Raw genomic sequence first — 13,388 nt, forward strand, 5'->3', positions numbered from 1 at the left:
CTCGGATTATACAATACTCTAATAACTTGTTTTTCCTCAATGACCCAGGAAGTTAGACCATAAATCATTCAGTTATAAGAATAATTTTTTTTTATTTTCACACCTAGCCAAATGGTTTATGCTTAAATATATTTAGATAATATTTTTCACATATGTTACCTATTTAATCCTTCACTTAAACCTTTAAGTATAATTGGTCCTACCAATCCAGTCTTCAAAGAGAAAATCTTGAGGCTCATCTAGTGAATATTTACAGTTAGTAAACAGAAGAGCCAGACCTCAAGATTAGTTCTCTGTGTTTCTTTCCATTTTTAATGCACTACTTTCCCCTATGGGTGAGCTATTCCTATTATATGGTATATAAATAATTACACTGACTATTCTTATAGTATAACTATGATAATTTTTAATGTAACAGTACTAGAACTGTGTTCTAGAAATATTTTCTGTTTGTAGAAAAATTCCAGAAATAGTATCTATCTCAGGCCATATGATTTTACATGGTGAACACTCATTACTCAGTTATGAGAGTGAAGAAGGTCAGGATTTGGTGATGTGGACCCTGTCACCACACTACTTAAGAGTCCATTTCTACTCTACCAATCATCACATGTATGATTTGAGGGAATTACACAATCCCTCTGTGCCACATTTTCCTCAGGTACAAAATGAGAAGTTTCTATGTCATGGAAATCATCATGAGGATTCAACTCATTAATCCCTATAAAGTGCTTAGAACACTGCCTAGCATGTAAGTACTCAAAAAACCATGTGGCTGAAAATGTTGGTGATGCTGAATATGTGCCTTCAATTAAAGAATGAGGAAGGTTTTAACCTCATTATTGGCTTATATAGCTGAAAATGAGTTCACATTTGGTTCTTTGAGGTCATAAGAGAAGTCCTCTATTTTCCTTTTGCTGTTTCACAATACTTAATGCATATCTGCTCAATCTTGAATGGCAGAATTAATCAGCATAGTAATCACTCTGAGAAAGCTATAAAAACAAGAGTTCATCTTTCTTTTATCAAAGAATAGCACGCCTCTGTCATTTGAGCTCTGCTTCAACTTCACTCAAGGAACAATGTCAGCAATGAAGATACTTTGTATTTTCCTGACCTTTATCTTGACCGTTTCCTGTGGTCCAGCAGGTAATTTTCCTTAACATGGGAAAAGAGGGAAGGACAACTGTTTTGTTTTGTTTTTAAATAAGTGCTTTACTCTGGAAAATAAACCAAATTATAGTTAGGAGACCCTATATGAATTCACAATGTGATTCACTAATTATTTTGTGTGGAAGAAGAAATGAGTGGAGCTGAGAGTTGAGAATATAAAAGGGAACCAGTTACCAACATGGTACAATCAAATCTGTTTATTGCTGTTTTTGATGAGACTATGACTCCTTATATGCTTCATAATACCCTGTCTTTTTATATTCAGTCTAAGGAACTGATATTATAGTTGTGGTCAAATTAAGCTTTCTATTTCTATTGTTGTTGTTTACTCTTTTGTAACCCCATGGACTGTAGCCCATTAAGTTCCTCTGTCCATGGGATTTCCCAGGCAAGAATACTGAAGTGGGTTGCCATTTCCTTCTCCAGGGAATCTTCCCAACCCAGTCATAGAATCCACTACTTCTGCATTGCAGGTGGACTCTTTACCACAGAGCCACCTGGGAAGCCCAAGCTTTCTACTACTGGTCCAGTAACTTGTGGTAAGGGAAAGAGGCATTGGAGTGGATGACTATTTAGAACACAAAATATGTAGACTATTTTATCCACATCATTTTGTCTTTACTCTTGAGAAAATGTGCACAGATTATTTATAAATATTTTATTTACAATAACAAAAAAGCTAATGGCAAAGGAAATATCGTTGGGTAAATAAATACTTATGTTGTTTGTTGTTCAGTCACTAAGTCATGTCCAACTCTTTGCGACCCCATGGACTGAAGAATATCAGCCTTCCCTGTCCTTCACTATCTCCTGGAGTTTGCTCAAACTCACATCCATTCATTCTATGATACCATCCAAACATCTCATTCTCTTTTGCCCTCTTCTCCTCCTGCCCTCAATCCTATAGGCAATAAAATCCAAATTCTTTAATATAGTTGCCTGGACATGATTTCAGAAACAAAATGATTTAACTCTATAAACAACTTTATTATTATCTATCTACCCATTTATTCATCTACCTACACAAGGCAGTTAAACCTTGATTCATGATCAAAGACACTTTTTCCTAGTTTTACAGAGGAAAACAAGAGAAAAAATAAAAGAAGTTGAAGAAAGAAAAAGACAGTGTTATCTTGTTCGTGGTGCTTGCAAGACTTCCTGCGGCCAATGGGAGTACAAATACACTGACTGCAGTTTGGAGCCCTGCTGTGTTGCACGGGAATACGTACCACCAGTCCAACCCGTTCCTATCAGTAAATCTTATAAAACTGTAACTTACGCTTCTACTATACCGCATAACACTACCAATGCAAGTTATAATTCTAGTACATTACATAATACTACAGATGTAAATTATACTTCTACTACACTACATACTACCAATGCAAGTTATAATTACATCACAGTACATAATGGTACGGATGTAAATCATAATTTTACTACACTGCCTAATACTGCAGTGTAAATTATAATTCCACTATATAGCACTATATTAGAACAATATTATTAATAAAAATGAACTTTCTACCATCTATAAATCTATTTTCACACAATTTCTAGCTTTCTGGAATATACAACTATATAATGACAGCTAGTGAGTTCAGTGTCAGGTTAGTTCAAGAGAAATAAAGAAGAGTGGCAAAAAAAAAAGAAGAGTGGCACCCTGTCCATTAAACCTGAAGAAGTTCTTCTCCACCCACATGGCAAACACCTTCCACACTTAATACTTCTCTTTACCTCTGGCCTGTGCAATAGCCTAGTTATTTTTCACAAGATCTTTTAAGTATCAGCTATCAATCATGGTTTATGCTACCTTTCCACAGTTTCAGCAAAAATGCACTTGGGCCTTGGACACAAAGTTTTATACATTTTAGTCATGTAATAAAATCATATGATAATATAATTGTGAGAAAGAGCAACGAACAAAACTCACAAGGAGTAAAATGTGATGAGAATAAGAGCAAGTTAAAAATTTTAGAAAGTATACTTTTTCTTCTTATAGTAACAACATTTGGAAAATTACAGAAATTTTAAAGATGAAAATAAAAATCATTTCTAATTCTGCCATCCTGTGCCAACTATTTCTCATAATCAGTAACATAGGGAGCCAATACGTGAGTCTTCTCTCCTGGTCCATAAGAGTTTATTTAATTCCTTCACCTTATAATTCTGTATTTAATATTTCTGTCCTCATCTTTGTCTTCAATAAATCCATTGTGTTTCCAGTTTTCCACATTCCACATTAATTTTATCACAATGTAAAGCTGTTAACAAAAACTGTCTTATGAATTATAAATCTTTCCATCAGTAAATGCTTGGTATTCAGAATCTCAAGTCTCCACTGAGTATATTTTTTACATGTAGCTAGAGCACACATCTGGAAAACAAAGGGGAAAAAAGGTCAGAGCAAATGAAAAAAGTTTAGTCAATTTGAGATTTAAGAAGAAATGGTAAGTCTCAACTTTCTTTTTGCTATTGTTCAGTCACTCAGTTGTGTCCAACTCTTTGTGATTGCATGGTCTGCAGCACTCCAGGCTTCCCTGTCCTTCACTATCTCCCTAAGTTTGCTCAAACTCATGTCCATTGAACTAGCGGTGTCATCCAACCATCTGATCCTCTGTTGTCCCCTTCTCCTCCTGCCTTCTACCTTTCCCAGTATCCAAGGTCTTTTCCAATGAATCAGCTCTTCGTACCAGGTGGCCAAAGTATTGGAAATTCAGCATCAGTCCTTCCAAGGAATATTCAGGTTGATTTCATTTAGGATTGACTGGTTTGATCTCCTTGCTGTCCAAGGGATTCTCAGGAGTCTTCTCTAGCACAGTTCGAAAGCATCAATTCTTCGGTCCTCAGTCTTCTTTGTGGTCTAACTCACACATCCTTATATGGATGTGAGAAAAACCATAGCTGGAAAAACCATAGCTTTAGCTATTTGGACCTTTGTCAGCAAAGTGGTGTCTTAGGTTTTTAATATGCTGTCTAGGTTTGTCATAGCTTTTCTTCATAGAGCAAGCATCTTTTAATTTCATGGCTGCAGTCATGGTCCACAGTGATTTTGGAGCCCAAGAAAATAAAATCTGCCACTGTTTCCATTTTCTCCCCATCTATTTGCCATGAAGTGATGGGACCAGATGCCATGATTTTAGTTTTTCAGATGTTGAGTTTTAAGCCAACTTTTTCACTCTCCTTTTTCACCTTCATTGAGAGGCTCTTTAGTTCTTCTGCTCTTTCTGCCATTAGGGTGGTTTCATCTGCATAACTGAGGTTACTGATCTCAGCTTTCTTACTTGAAAAAATTGATGAAACACATTCATTAGGAAATACGGTAAGAGTTATAGATTTAAAGGAAACTTTGACATTTTGAGTTTAGATTTTCCTACTGTAAACATGTATGAAACTCAGGAAAGAAAAAATGTTCTTCAAATATAGATTTGAGATATTTCAAATATATATTGAAAGCAATGAGAAAATCACTTTAAGGAATCACTTAAGGGGAAATTAAGAAGAAAAAAAGTCTGAACTTTCAAGCAATAACATTTAGGTACGTTAAGAAAAAGTTAGAAACTACAAGCGGGAGTAAGACAAAGCTACCCAGTGAGAAGGAGAAGGCAATGGCAACCCACTCCAGTACTCTTGCCTGGAAAGTCCCATGGACAGAGGAGCCTGGTAGGCTGCCGTCCATGGGGTCGCACAGAATTGGACACATCTGAAGCAACTTAGCAACAGCAGCAACAGCTAGTGAGAACTCACTCCCAGGCTTCATGCCTTCCCAAATAATAATATCCCAGACAAAGAAGAAAAGAGGCAATCCATTTCTACTGTGTGTGTGTGTGTGTGTGTGTTAGTCAATCAGTCCTGTCCAACTCTGTGGCCCCATGGATGATAGCCCACCAGGCTCCTCTGTCCATGGAATTCTCCAGGCAAGATTATTGGGGATTCCTATTATACCCTGTGTTAATTTTTGATCCACAGAATTGATGAACATAGTAAAATGGTTTCTGTTTTAAGCCATCAAGTTTCAGAGTAATTTGTTGTACACCAATATTAACCAGTGTATAACTTCCAAAAAAAAAAAAAGTGTAAAAAAAAAAAAAAGGAAAAGAAACAATACATAAGGAATCACAGCCAGGAATTCTGAAATGATGAAGCTGAGTTCAGTTCATTCATTCAGTCGTGTCTGACTCTTTGTGACCCCGGGACTGCAGCACATGAAGCCTCTCTGTCCATCACCAATTCCCGGAGCTTGCTCAAACTCATGTCCATCAAGTCAGTGATGTCATCCAACCATCTCATCCTCTGTCATCCCCTTCTCCTGCCTTCAATCTTTCCCAGCATCAGGATCCTTTACAATGAGTCGGCTCTTCCCATCAAGTGGCCAGAGTATTGGGGCTTCAGCTATAGCATCAGTCCTTCCAATGAATATTCAGGATTTATTTCCTTTAGGATTGACTGGTTTGATCTTCTTGCAGTCCAAGGGAGTCTCAAGAGTCCTTTCCAAGAAGAAACAAGATGGTGGAAGAGTAGGTGGACGTGAATACACCTCTCTCCACGGATACATCAGGAATACACCTTCAGACACAGAAGGGCATGGAGAACATCAGCTGAGAGCGTATCAGAGTACCTGACCAGCAGAAAAGACAATATAGACTCACACAAAACTCAGTAGGATGAAGGAATTAGCAGGGAAAACAGGAGTGTTAGTAGGACTGGACCTGCCCTCAGTGGGTGGCGGAACTGAAGCAAGAGTCCGATCCCCACATCAGGGCAATTGTCTGAGTCAGAAGAGAAACATTTAAGGTTGAGAGTGAAACAGCTGGTCTGTGGCAGCCTAAATGGAATGAGAATCAGACAGTCCTTGCCGCAACCATACATACCCTAGATGGCACAGTGGCTGGGAGCTGGAGTTTAGGGATTGTGGAGCAATCCAAGGGTGAGCGCTGCTGTTGACTGCGGAGAGTTGGATCGAGGGGATGTGAGGAAGGAGATTGTGGTGGGAAATGCTTGTGGAGGAAAGCCGGGCAGCCATGTAAGCAAGGCGATACTGCTGAGTCACGCTAGGTAGTGGAGCCCTCACCATAGCCTTTCTCCCTCCACACACCAGCATTGGCCGCTGAACAGTAGAGAGACTGGCCCACCAAATGCCTGATGCGCTGAAGTACAAAGTAGGACCCCAGCCAGGGTGCTCCTTTAAGTGCCTGACGCGCTGATCTACAGAGTAGGACCCCAGGCAAGGGAGCCCACTAAGTGCCTGATGGACGGAGTTATGGAGAAAGACTTCTGGTCACCAGCTACAAGAGGCTTGAAAAAAGACTCTGATAGGCTCATAACTCCTTCTGAGGAGGCAGGCCGTGTCCCTGCACACTTGGCGCTTCCAGGGTCCCTGCAAGCCAAGCAGCTGCACTACCTTCACGGTCAACTCTCACTGGGAGAGAGCTGCAACAAACAAAAAAAGTCTTGTGATACCTGTGAACAGAGGGTCGCTTCGGCAGTGTCTGACTCTTTGCGACCCTGTGGACTGTGGGCTTCCAGGCTTCTCTGTCAGGGAAGGGGGTTCTCCAGGCAAGAGTCCTAGAGTGTATTGGCCAATACTGGTTGCCATACCCTTCTAGAGCACTATATTTCCTGCTGCCTTAGCTGCCAACTCCCCTGAGTACCTGGTGCTGCCAGCACCCTGGTGACTTAAGCAGCTCCACCACCTCCACACCTGGCCCTCACAGGGGCAAACCCAAGTCCTCCAGGGCAGCCTCAGGAGCAAACCCCGGTGGACAACCCATATCCAGAGGTGGAAATAAAACCGCAATTGAAACCCAGGGGTGTGTGACTAAGGAAGAAAACCCAAAACCCTCCCACCAGCTGTACAAGCTGCAGATTAACTCCACATGATCAACCAGGCAGACTCTGTGTCTGAGTTACATATAAAAGGTTATATATATATATAAAAGTTATATATAAAAGAGAGCTCCCACAAAAGAAAACATACTAGGTCTGATAGCTATTGACATCGGAGGCAAGAACACAGAGGAGTAGGAGCAGATCGGAATCTGAGCTGCTCTTGAAGCAGGTCCAGAGATCAGCACAGTGTTAGAGGGCATTCTATGAAGGTGAAGTGGACTGCGACTCCCAGCGAGGGAAAGGACTCTGGCAGCAGTGACTCAAGAAAAACATTTATTAAAAAAAATTTTTTTTTAAATCACTCATAAGAAAAAAAAAAAGGAAAACATTTATCATTCTTATGTTTTGACTTGTTCTGTTATTCTTTTGGATTTTTTTTCTTTTTTTTTTCTTTTTCTTCCCCCCTCTGTTGTAGTTGTCAATTTTATTGGCACTATGAAATCTAACTAAGTTTTGAGATTTTTTCTCTTTCTTTTTTTCTCACTCACATTTTTTATTGTTGTTATAAACCTCTGCCTCTATATTGGGCTTTTGCGGTTCTGAGGAGTGGTATGTTTTGTTTTTTTTTTTCTCTCTTTTCTTAATTTTAATTTTTTTAAACCTATAATTTTTTTCCTACATGTATCCCTTTGTTTGCTTTTCCTACCGTTCTTTTCCCCTTGCAGTTATAGCTTTAATATATATAAATCTTCTTCTTCTACTCCTATTTAATTTTGCATATCTATTCTTTCTTTCTTTTCTTTCTTTCCTTTCCTCTCAACATATTTGTTAGTTTTGTTTTCATTACTTTATTCCCCAGTTGGCACCTTGCTTTAGCTTTGTTTTCCATTTTGTGCTTTTAGTTAGTTTTGTTCTTAGCTGGCAAATATAATTTTTTATTTCCTTTGTTTGCTGGATCAATCTACTGTACTTTATTTTCATTGTAATGTTTTCATTTTGCTCATGGATGTATATGTGTATGTGTATATTCCATTATTTTAGTTATTATTTGCCTGATTTTGTAACTGCCATTTGTCTGGGGTTCATCTTTGGTTTCACATTTTTGGATATTTGTTTTAATCTCACTTAATGCCATAACAAACAATCTGTGGAATCTTCACTCCTGACCAGAGATCATGCCCTGAGCCTTTAGAGCAGGAGCACTGACTCCAAGACCCTAGACTACCAGAGAACCAACCCTAGGAGGTATCAAATAGTGAGAACTCACACAAAGGAAACCACTGTAATACTAGACCAGGATTACCCAACTACAAATAGCACCCTGTGTGCAGGTCTAAACAACAAACAAAACAAAAATACAAACCCAATCATCAACAGACAGGATTACCTCCTCACTCAGCCTCGCCCATCAGAGGAAAAACCAACAAATGAACAAACAAAAACTCAGTACAAATCTCACCCTATAAGAAGCTTACATAAACCACTGGACAAAACTTAGAGGGCAGAAACCAAAAAAAAGAAAGAATTCAACCTTGAAGCCTGGGAAAAGGAGACCTCAAACACAGTAAGTTTAAAAAAAAAAATAATGAAAAGGCAGAGAAATACTACACAAATGAAGGAACAAATGAGAAATACAGGAGTCCAAATAAAAGAAGAGGAAATGGGCAAACTACTGAAAAAGAACTCAGAGTAATGATAGCAAAGATGATTAAAAAAAATCTTAAAGGCATAATGGAAAAAATACAAGAATCAATTAACAAAGACCTAGAAGAATTAAAGAGTAAACATGCAGAGACAAACAACACAATTACTGAAATTAAAAATACTCTAGAAGGAATCAACAGCAGAATATCTGAATCAGAAGAACAAATTAGTGAGCTGGAAGATAAAAGGGTGGAAATAACTTCTGAAGAGCAGAATAAAGTAAAAAGAATGACAAGAACTAAGGATAGTCTCAGAGACCTCTGGGATAATTTCAGACACACCAACATTCAAATGATAGGTGTCCCAGAAGAAGAAAGGGTATGAGAAAATTTTTGAAGAGATTATAGTTGAAAATTTCCCCAACATGGAAAAGAAAATACTTAATCAAGTCCAAGAGGCACAAAGAGTCCCATACAGGATAAACCCAGGGAGAAACACACCAAGACACATACTAATCAAACTAACAAAGACTAAACACAAAGAAAGAATATTAAAAGCAGCAAGGGAAAAGCAACAAGTAACATACAAGGGAAACCCCATACACTTAACAGCTGATCTTTCAGCAGAAACTGCAGGCCAGAAGGGAATGGCAGGATATATCTAACATACAGAAAGGGAAAAATCTACAACCAATATTACTGTACCCAGTAAGGATCTCATTGAAAATTGATGGAGAAATCCAAAGATTCTCAGACAAGCAAAAGTTAAGAGAATTCAGTACCACCAAACCAGATTTACCACAAATGTTAAATCGACTTATACAGTCAAGAAATACAAGAGAAGCAAAATGATCTACAAATCAACCCCAAACAATGAAGAAAATGGCAGTAGGAACATGTATATCAATAATTACTTTAAATGTAAATTAAATGCTCCAACCAAAAGACACAGACTGGCTGAATGGATACAAAAACAAGATCTATATATATGCTGCCTACAAGAAACCCAGTTTAGACCTCAAGACTCATACAGACTGAAAGTGAGGGGGTGGAAAAATATATTTCATGCATGTAGGAAGCAAAAGAAAGCTGGAGTAGCAATCCTCATATCACACAAAATAAATCTTAAAATAAAAAAGATTACAAAAGATAAGGAAGGACACTACGTACTGATCAAGGAATCAGCCCAAGAGGAAGGCATAACAATTGTAAATATCTATGCACCCAACATAAAGGCACCTCAATACATAAGACAAACACTAAGAGACATAAAAGGAGAAATTGACAGTAACACAATAAAATAGGAGATTTTAGCACCCAACTCACACCAACGGAAAAATCATCAAACAGGAAGTTAATAAGGAAACACATTTTAAATGATACATTAGATGAGATGAATCTCATTGATATCATCAGGACATTCCATTCAAATGCAGAAGAATATGCCTTCTTCTCAAGTGCACATGGAACATTCTCCAGGATAGACCACATCTTGGGTCACAAATCAAACCTCAGTAAATTTAAGAAAACTGAAATCATATCAAGCATCTTCTCCGACCACAAGGCTGTGAGAATAGATATCAATTACAAGGAAAAAAAAAAAAAAACTGTAAGAAACACAAACACATGGAGATTAAACACCACATTTCTAAGTAACCAACAGGTTACTGAGGAAATCAAAAGGGAAATCAAAATATGTCTAGAAAAAAAAGACAATGAAAACATTACAACTCAAAACCTATAGGATTCAGTAAAAGCAGTCCTAAGAGGGAGGTGTATAGCAGTACAATCCTACCTCAAGAAACAAGAAAAACATTGAATAGACAACCTAACTTTACACCTACAACAACAGGAAAAAGAAGAAGAACAATAACAACAACAACAAAAAATTAGTAGAAGAAAAGAAATCATAATGATCCAAGTAGAAATAAATGAAAAATAAAGAAAGAAACAATAGTGAAGATTAATAAAACTAAAAGCTGGTTCTTTGAGAAGATAAACAAAATTGACAAACCTTTAGCCAGATTCTTCAGAAAAAAAAAAAAAGAAAGGATCAAATCAACAAAATTAGAAATAAAAAAGGAGAGGTTACCACAGACAACCCAGGAATTCAAAGGATTGTAAGAGACTATTATGAACAATGATATGGCAATAAAATGGATAACCTGAAGAAATGGACAGATTCTTAGAAAAGTTCAATCTTCCAATACTGAACCAGGAAGAAATAGAAATTATGAACAACCCAATTACAAGCACTGAAATTGAAGCTGTGATCAAAAATTTCCCAAAAAACAAAAGCCCAGGACCAGATGGCTTCACAGGATAACTTTATCAAATATTTAGAGAAGAGCTAATGCCTATCCCTCTAAAACTTTTTCAAAAAATTTCAGAGGAAGGAATGCTTCCAAACTCATTCTACAAGGCCATCACCCTGATACCAAAACCAGACAAAGACAACACAAAAAAAGAAAACTACAGGCCAATACCACTGATGAACATAGATGTAAAAATCCTCAACAAAATTTTAGCAAACAGAATTCAGCAACACATCAAAAAGTTCATATACCATGATCAAGTTGGGCTTATTCCAGGAATGCAAGGATTCTTCAATATATGCAAATCAATAAATGTGATACCCCATAGTAACAAACTGAAAGATAAAAACCATATGATAATCTCAATAGATGCAGAAAGAGTCTTTGACAAAATTCAACAGGCATTTATGATTAAAACTCTTCAAAAAGTGGACATAGAGGAGCCTACCACAACATAGTAAAGGCCATGTATGATAAACCTACATCAAACATTATTCTCAATGGTGAGAAACTGAAAGCATTCTCCCTAAGATCAGGAACAAGACAAAGGTGTCCACTTTCACCACTTTTATTCAACAAAGTTCTGGAAGCCCTAGCTACAACAATCAGAGAAGAAAAAGAAATAAAAGGAATGCAGATTGGAAAAGAATAAGTAAAGCTCTCACTGTCTGCAGATGACATGATACTGTACCTAGATACAGTATCAGATAATTACTAGAGCTAATCAGTGAATTTAGCAAAGTGGCAGGATACAAAATCAATACACAGAAATTACTTGCATTTCTATATATTAACAATGAAAAATCAGAAAGAGAAATTAGGGAATCAATCCCATTCACCATTGCAACAAAAAGAATTAAATATCTAGGAATAAACTTAAATATCTAGGAATAAACAAAAGAACTGTACACAGAAAATCATAAGGCACTGATGAAAGAAATCAAAGATGACATAAACAGATGGAGAGATATTCCATGTTCCTGGGTAGGAAGAACCAATATTGGGAAAATGACTATGCTACTAAACACAATCTACGGATTCAGTGCAATCCCTTTCAAATTACCAATGGCATTTTTCACAGAACTAGAACAAAAAATTTCACAATTCGTATGGAAACACAAAAGACTTTAAATAGCCAAAACAGTCTTGAGAAAGAAGAATGGAACTGGGGGAATCAACCTTCCTGACTTCAGATTATACTACAAAACTACAGTCATCAAGACTGTATGGTACTGGCACAAAAACAGAAATATGGGCCAATGGAACAAGATAGAAAGCCCAGAAATAAACCCATGCACCTACGGGTACCTTATTTTTGACAAAGGAGGCAAGAATACACAATGGGGTTAAAGACAGCCTCTTCAATAAATGGTGCCAGGGAAACTGAACAGCTACATGTAAAAGAAATTAAATTAGAACACTTCCTAACACCATACACAAAGATAAACTTAAAATGGATTAAAGACCTAAATGTAAGACCAGAAACTATAAAACTCTTAGAGGAAAACATAGGCAGAACAGTAAATGACATAAATCAAAGCAAGATCTTCTATGACCCACCGCCTAGAGTAATGGAAATAAAAGCAAAAGTAAACAAGTGGGACCTGATTAAACTTAGAAGCTTTTGCACAGCAAAGGAAACTATAAGCAAGGTGAAAAGACAACCCTCAGAATGGGAGAAAATAATAGCAAATGAAACAACGGACAAAGGATTAATTTCCAAAATATACAAGCAGCTCATACAACTCAATATCAGGAAAACAAACAACCCAATCAAAAGTGGGAGAAAGACCTAAACAGACATTTCTCCAAAGAAAACATACAGATGGCTAACAAACACATGAAAAGATGCTCAACATCGCTCATTATTAGAGAAATGCAAATCAAAACTACAGTGAGATATCACTTCACACCAGTCAGAATAACCATCATCAAAAAGTCTACAGATGATAAATGCTGGAGAGGGTGTGGAGAAAAGGGAACACTCTTGCATTGTTGGTAGGAATGTAAATTGATACAGCTACTATGGAAGACGGTATGGAGATTCCATAAAAAACTAGGGATAAAACCATCATACAACCCATCAATCCCACTCTTAGGCATATACCCTGAGGAAACCAGGGTTGAAAAAGACACATGTATCTCATTGTTCATTGCAGCACTATTTGCAATAGCTAGAACATTGAAGCAACCTAGATGCCCATCGACAGATGAATGGATAAAGAAGTTGTGGTACATATACACAATGGAATATTACTCAGCCATAAAAAGGAACACATTTGAGTCAGTTATGATGGGGTGGATGAACCTAGAACCTATTATACAGAGTTAAGTGAGTCAGAAAGAGAAAGTTAAATATCATATTCTAATGCACATATATGGAATCTAGAAAAATGGTACTGAAGAATTTATTTACAGGGCAACAGTG

At 37.3% G+C, this 13,388-nt stretch overlaps 1 protein-coding gene across 1 annotated transcript; it reads left to right on the forward strand.

Annotated features, from left to right (window-relative positions):
* Positions 1-1,091: 1,091 nt before the first annotated feature.
* Positions 1,092-5,795, forward strand: DEFB113 (defensin beta 113). The gene is made up of 3 exons (XM_043449497.1): positions 1,092-1,149; positions 2,244-2,398; positions 5,640-5,795. Exons 1-3 carry the CDS (start codon positions 1,092-1,094, stop codon positions 5,793-5,795), a joined length of 369 nt encoding a protein of 122 aa, XP_043305432.1.
* The last annotated feature ends 7,593 nt before the right edge of the window (positions 5,796-13,388 follow it).

The sequence above is a fragment of the Cervus canadensis genome, chromosome 28 (genome assembly GCF_019320065.1).
Source record: "Cervus canadensis isolate Bull #8, Minnesota chromosome 28, ASM1932006v1, whole genome shotgun sequence".
NCBI lineage: Eukaryota > Metazoa > Chordata > Mammalia > Artiodactyla > Cervidae > Cervus > Cervus canadensis.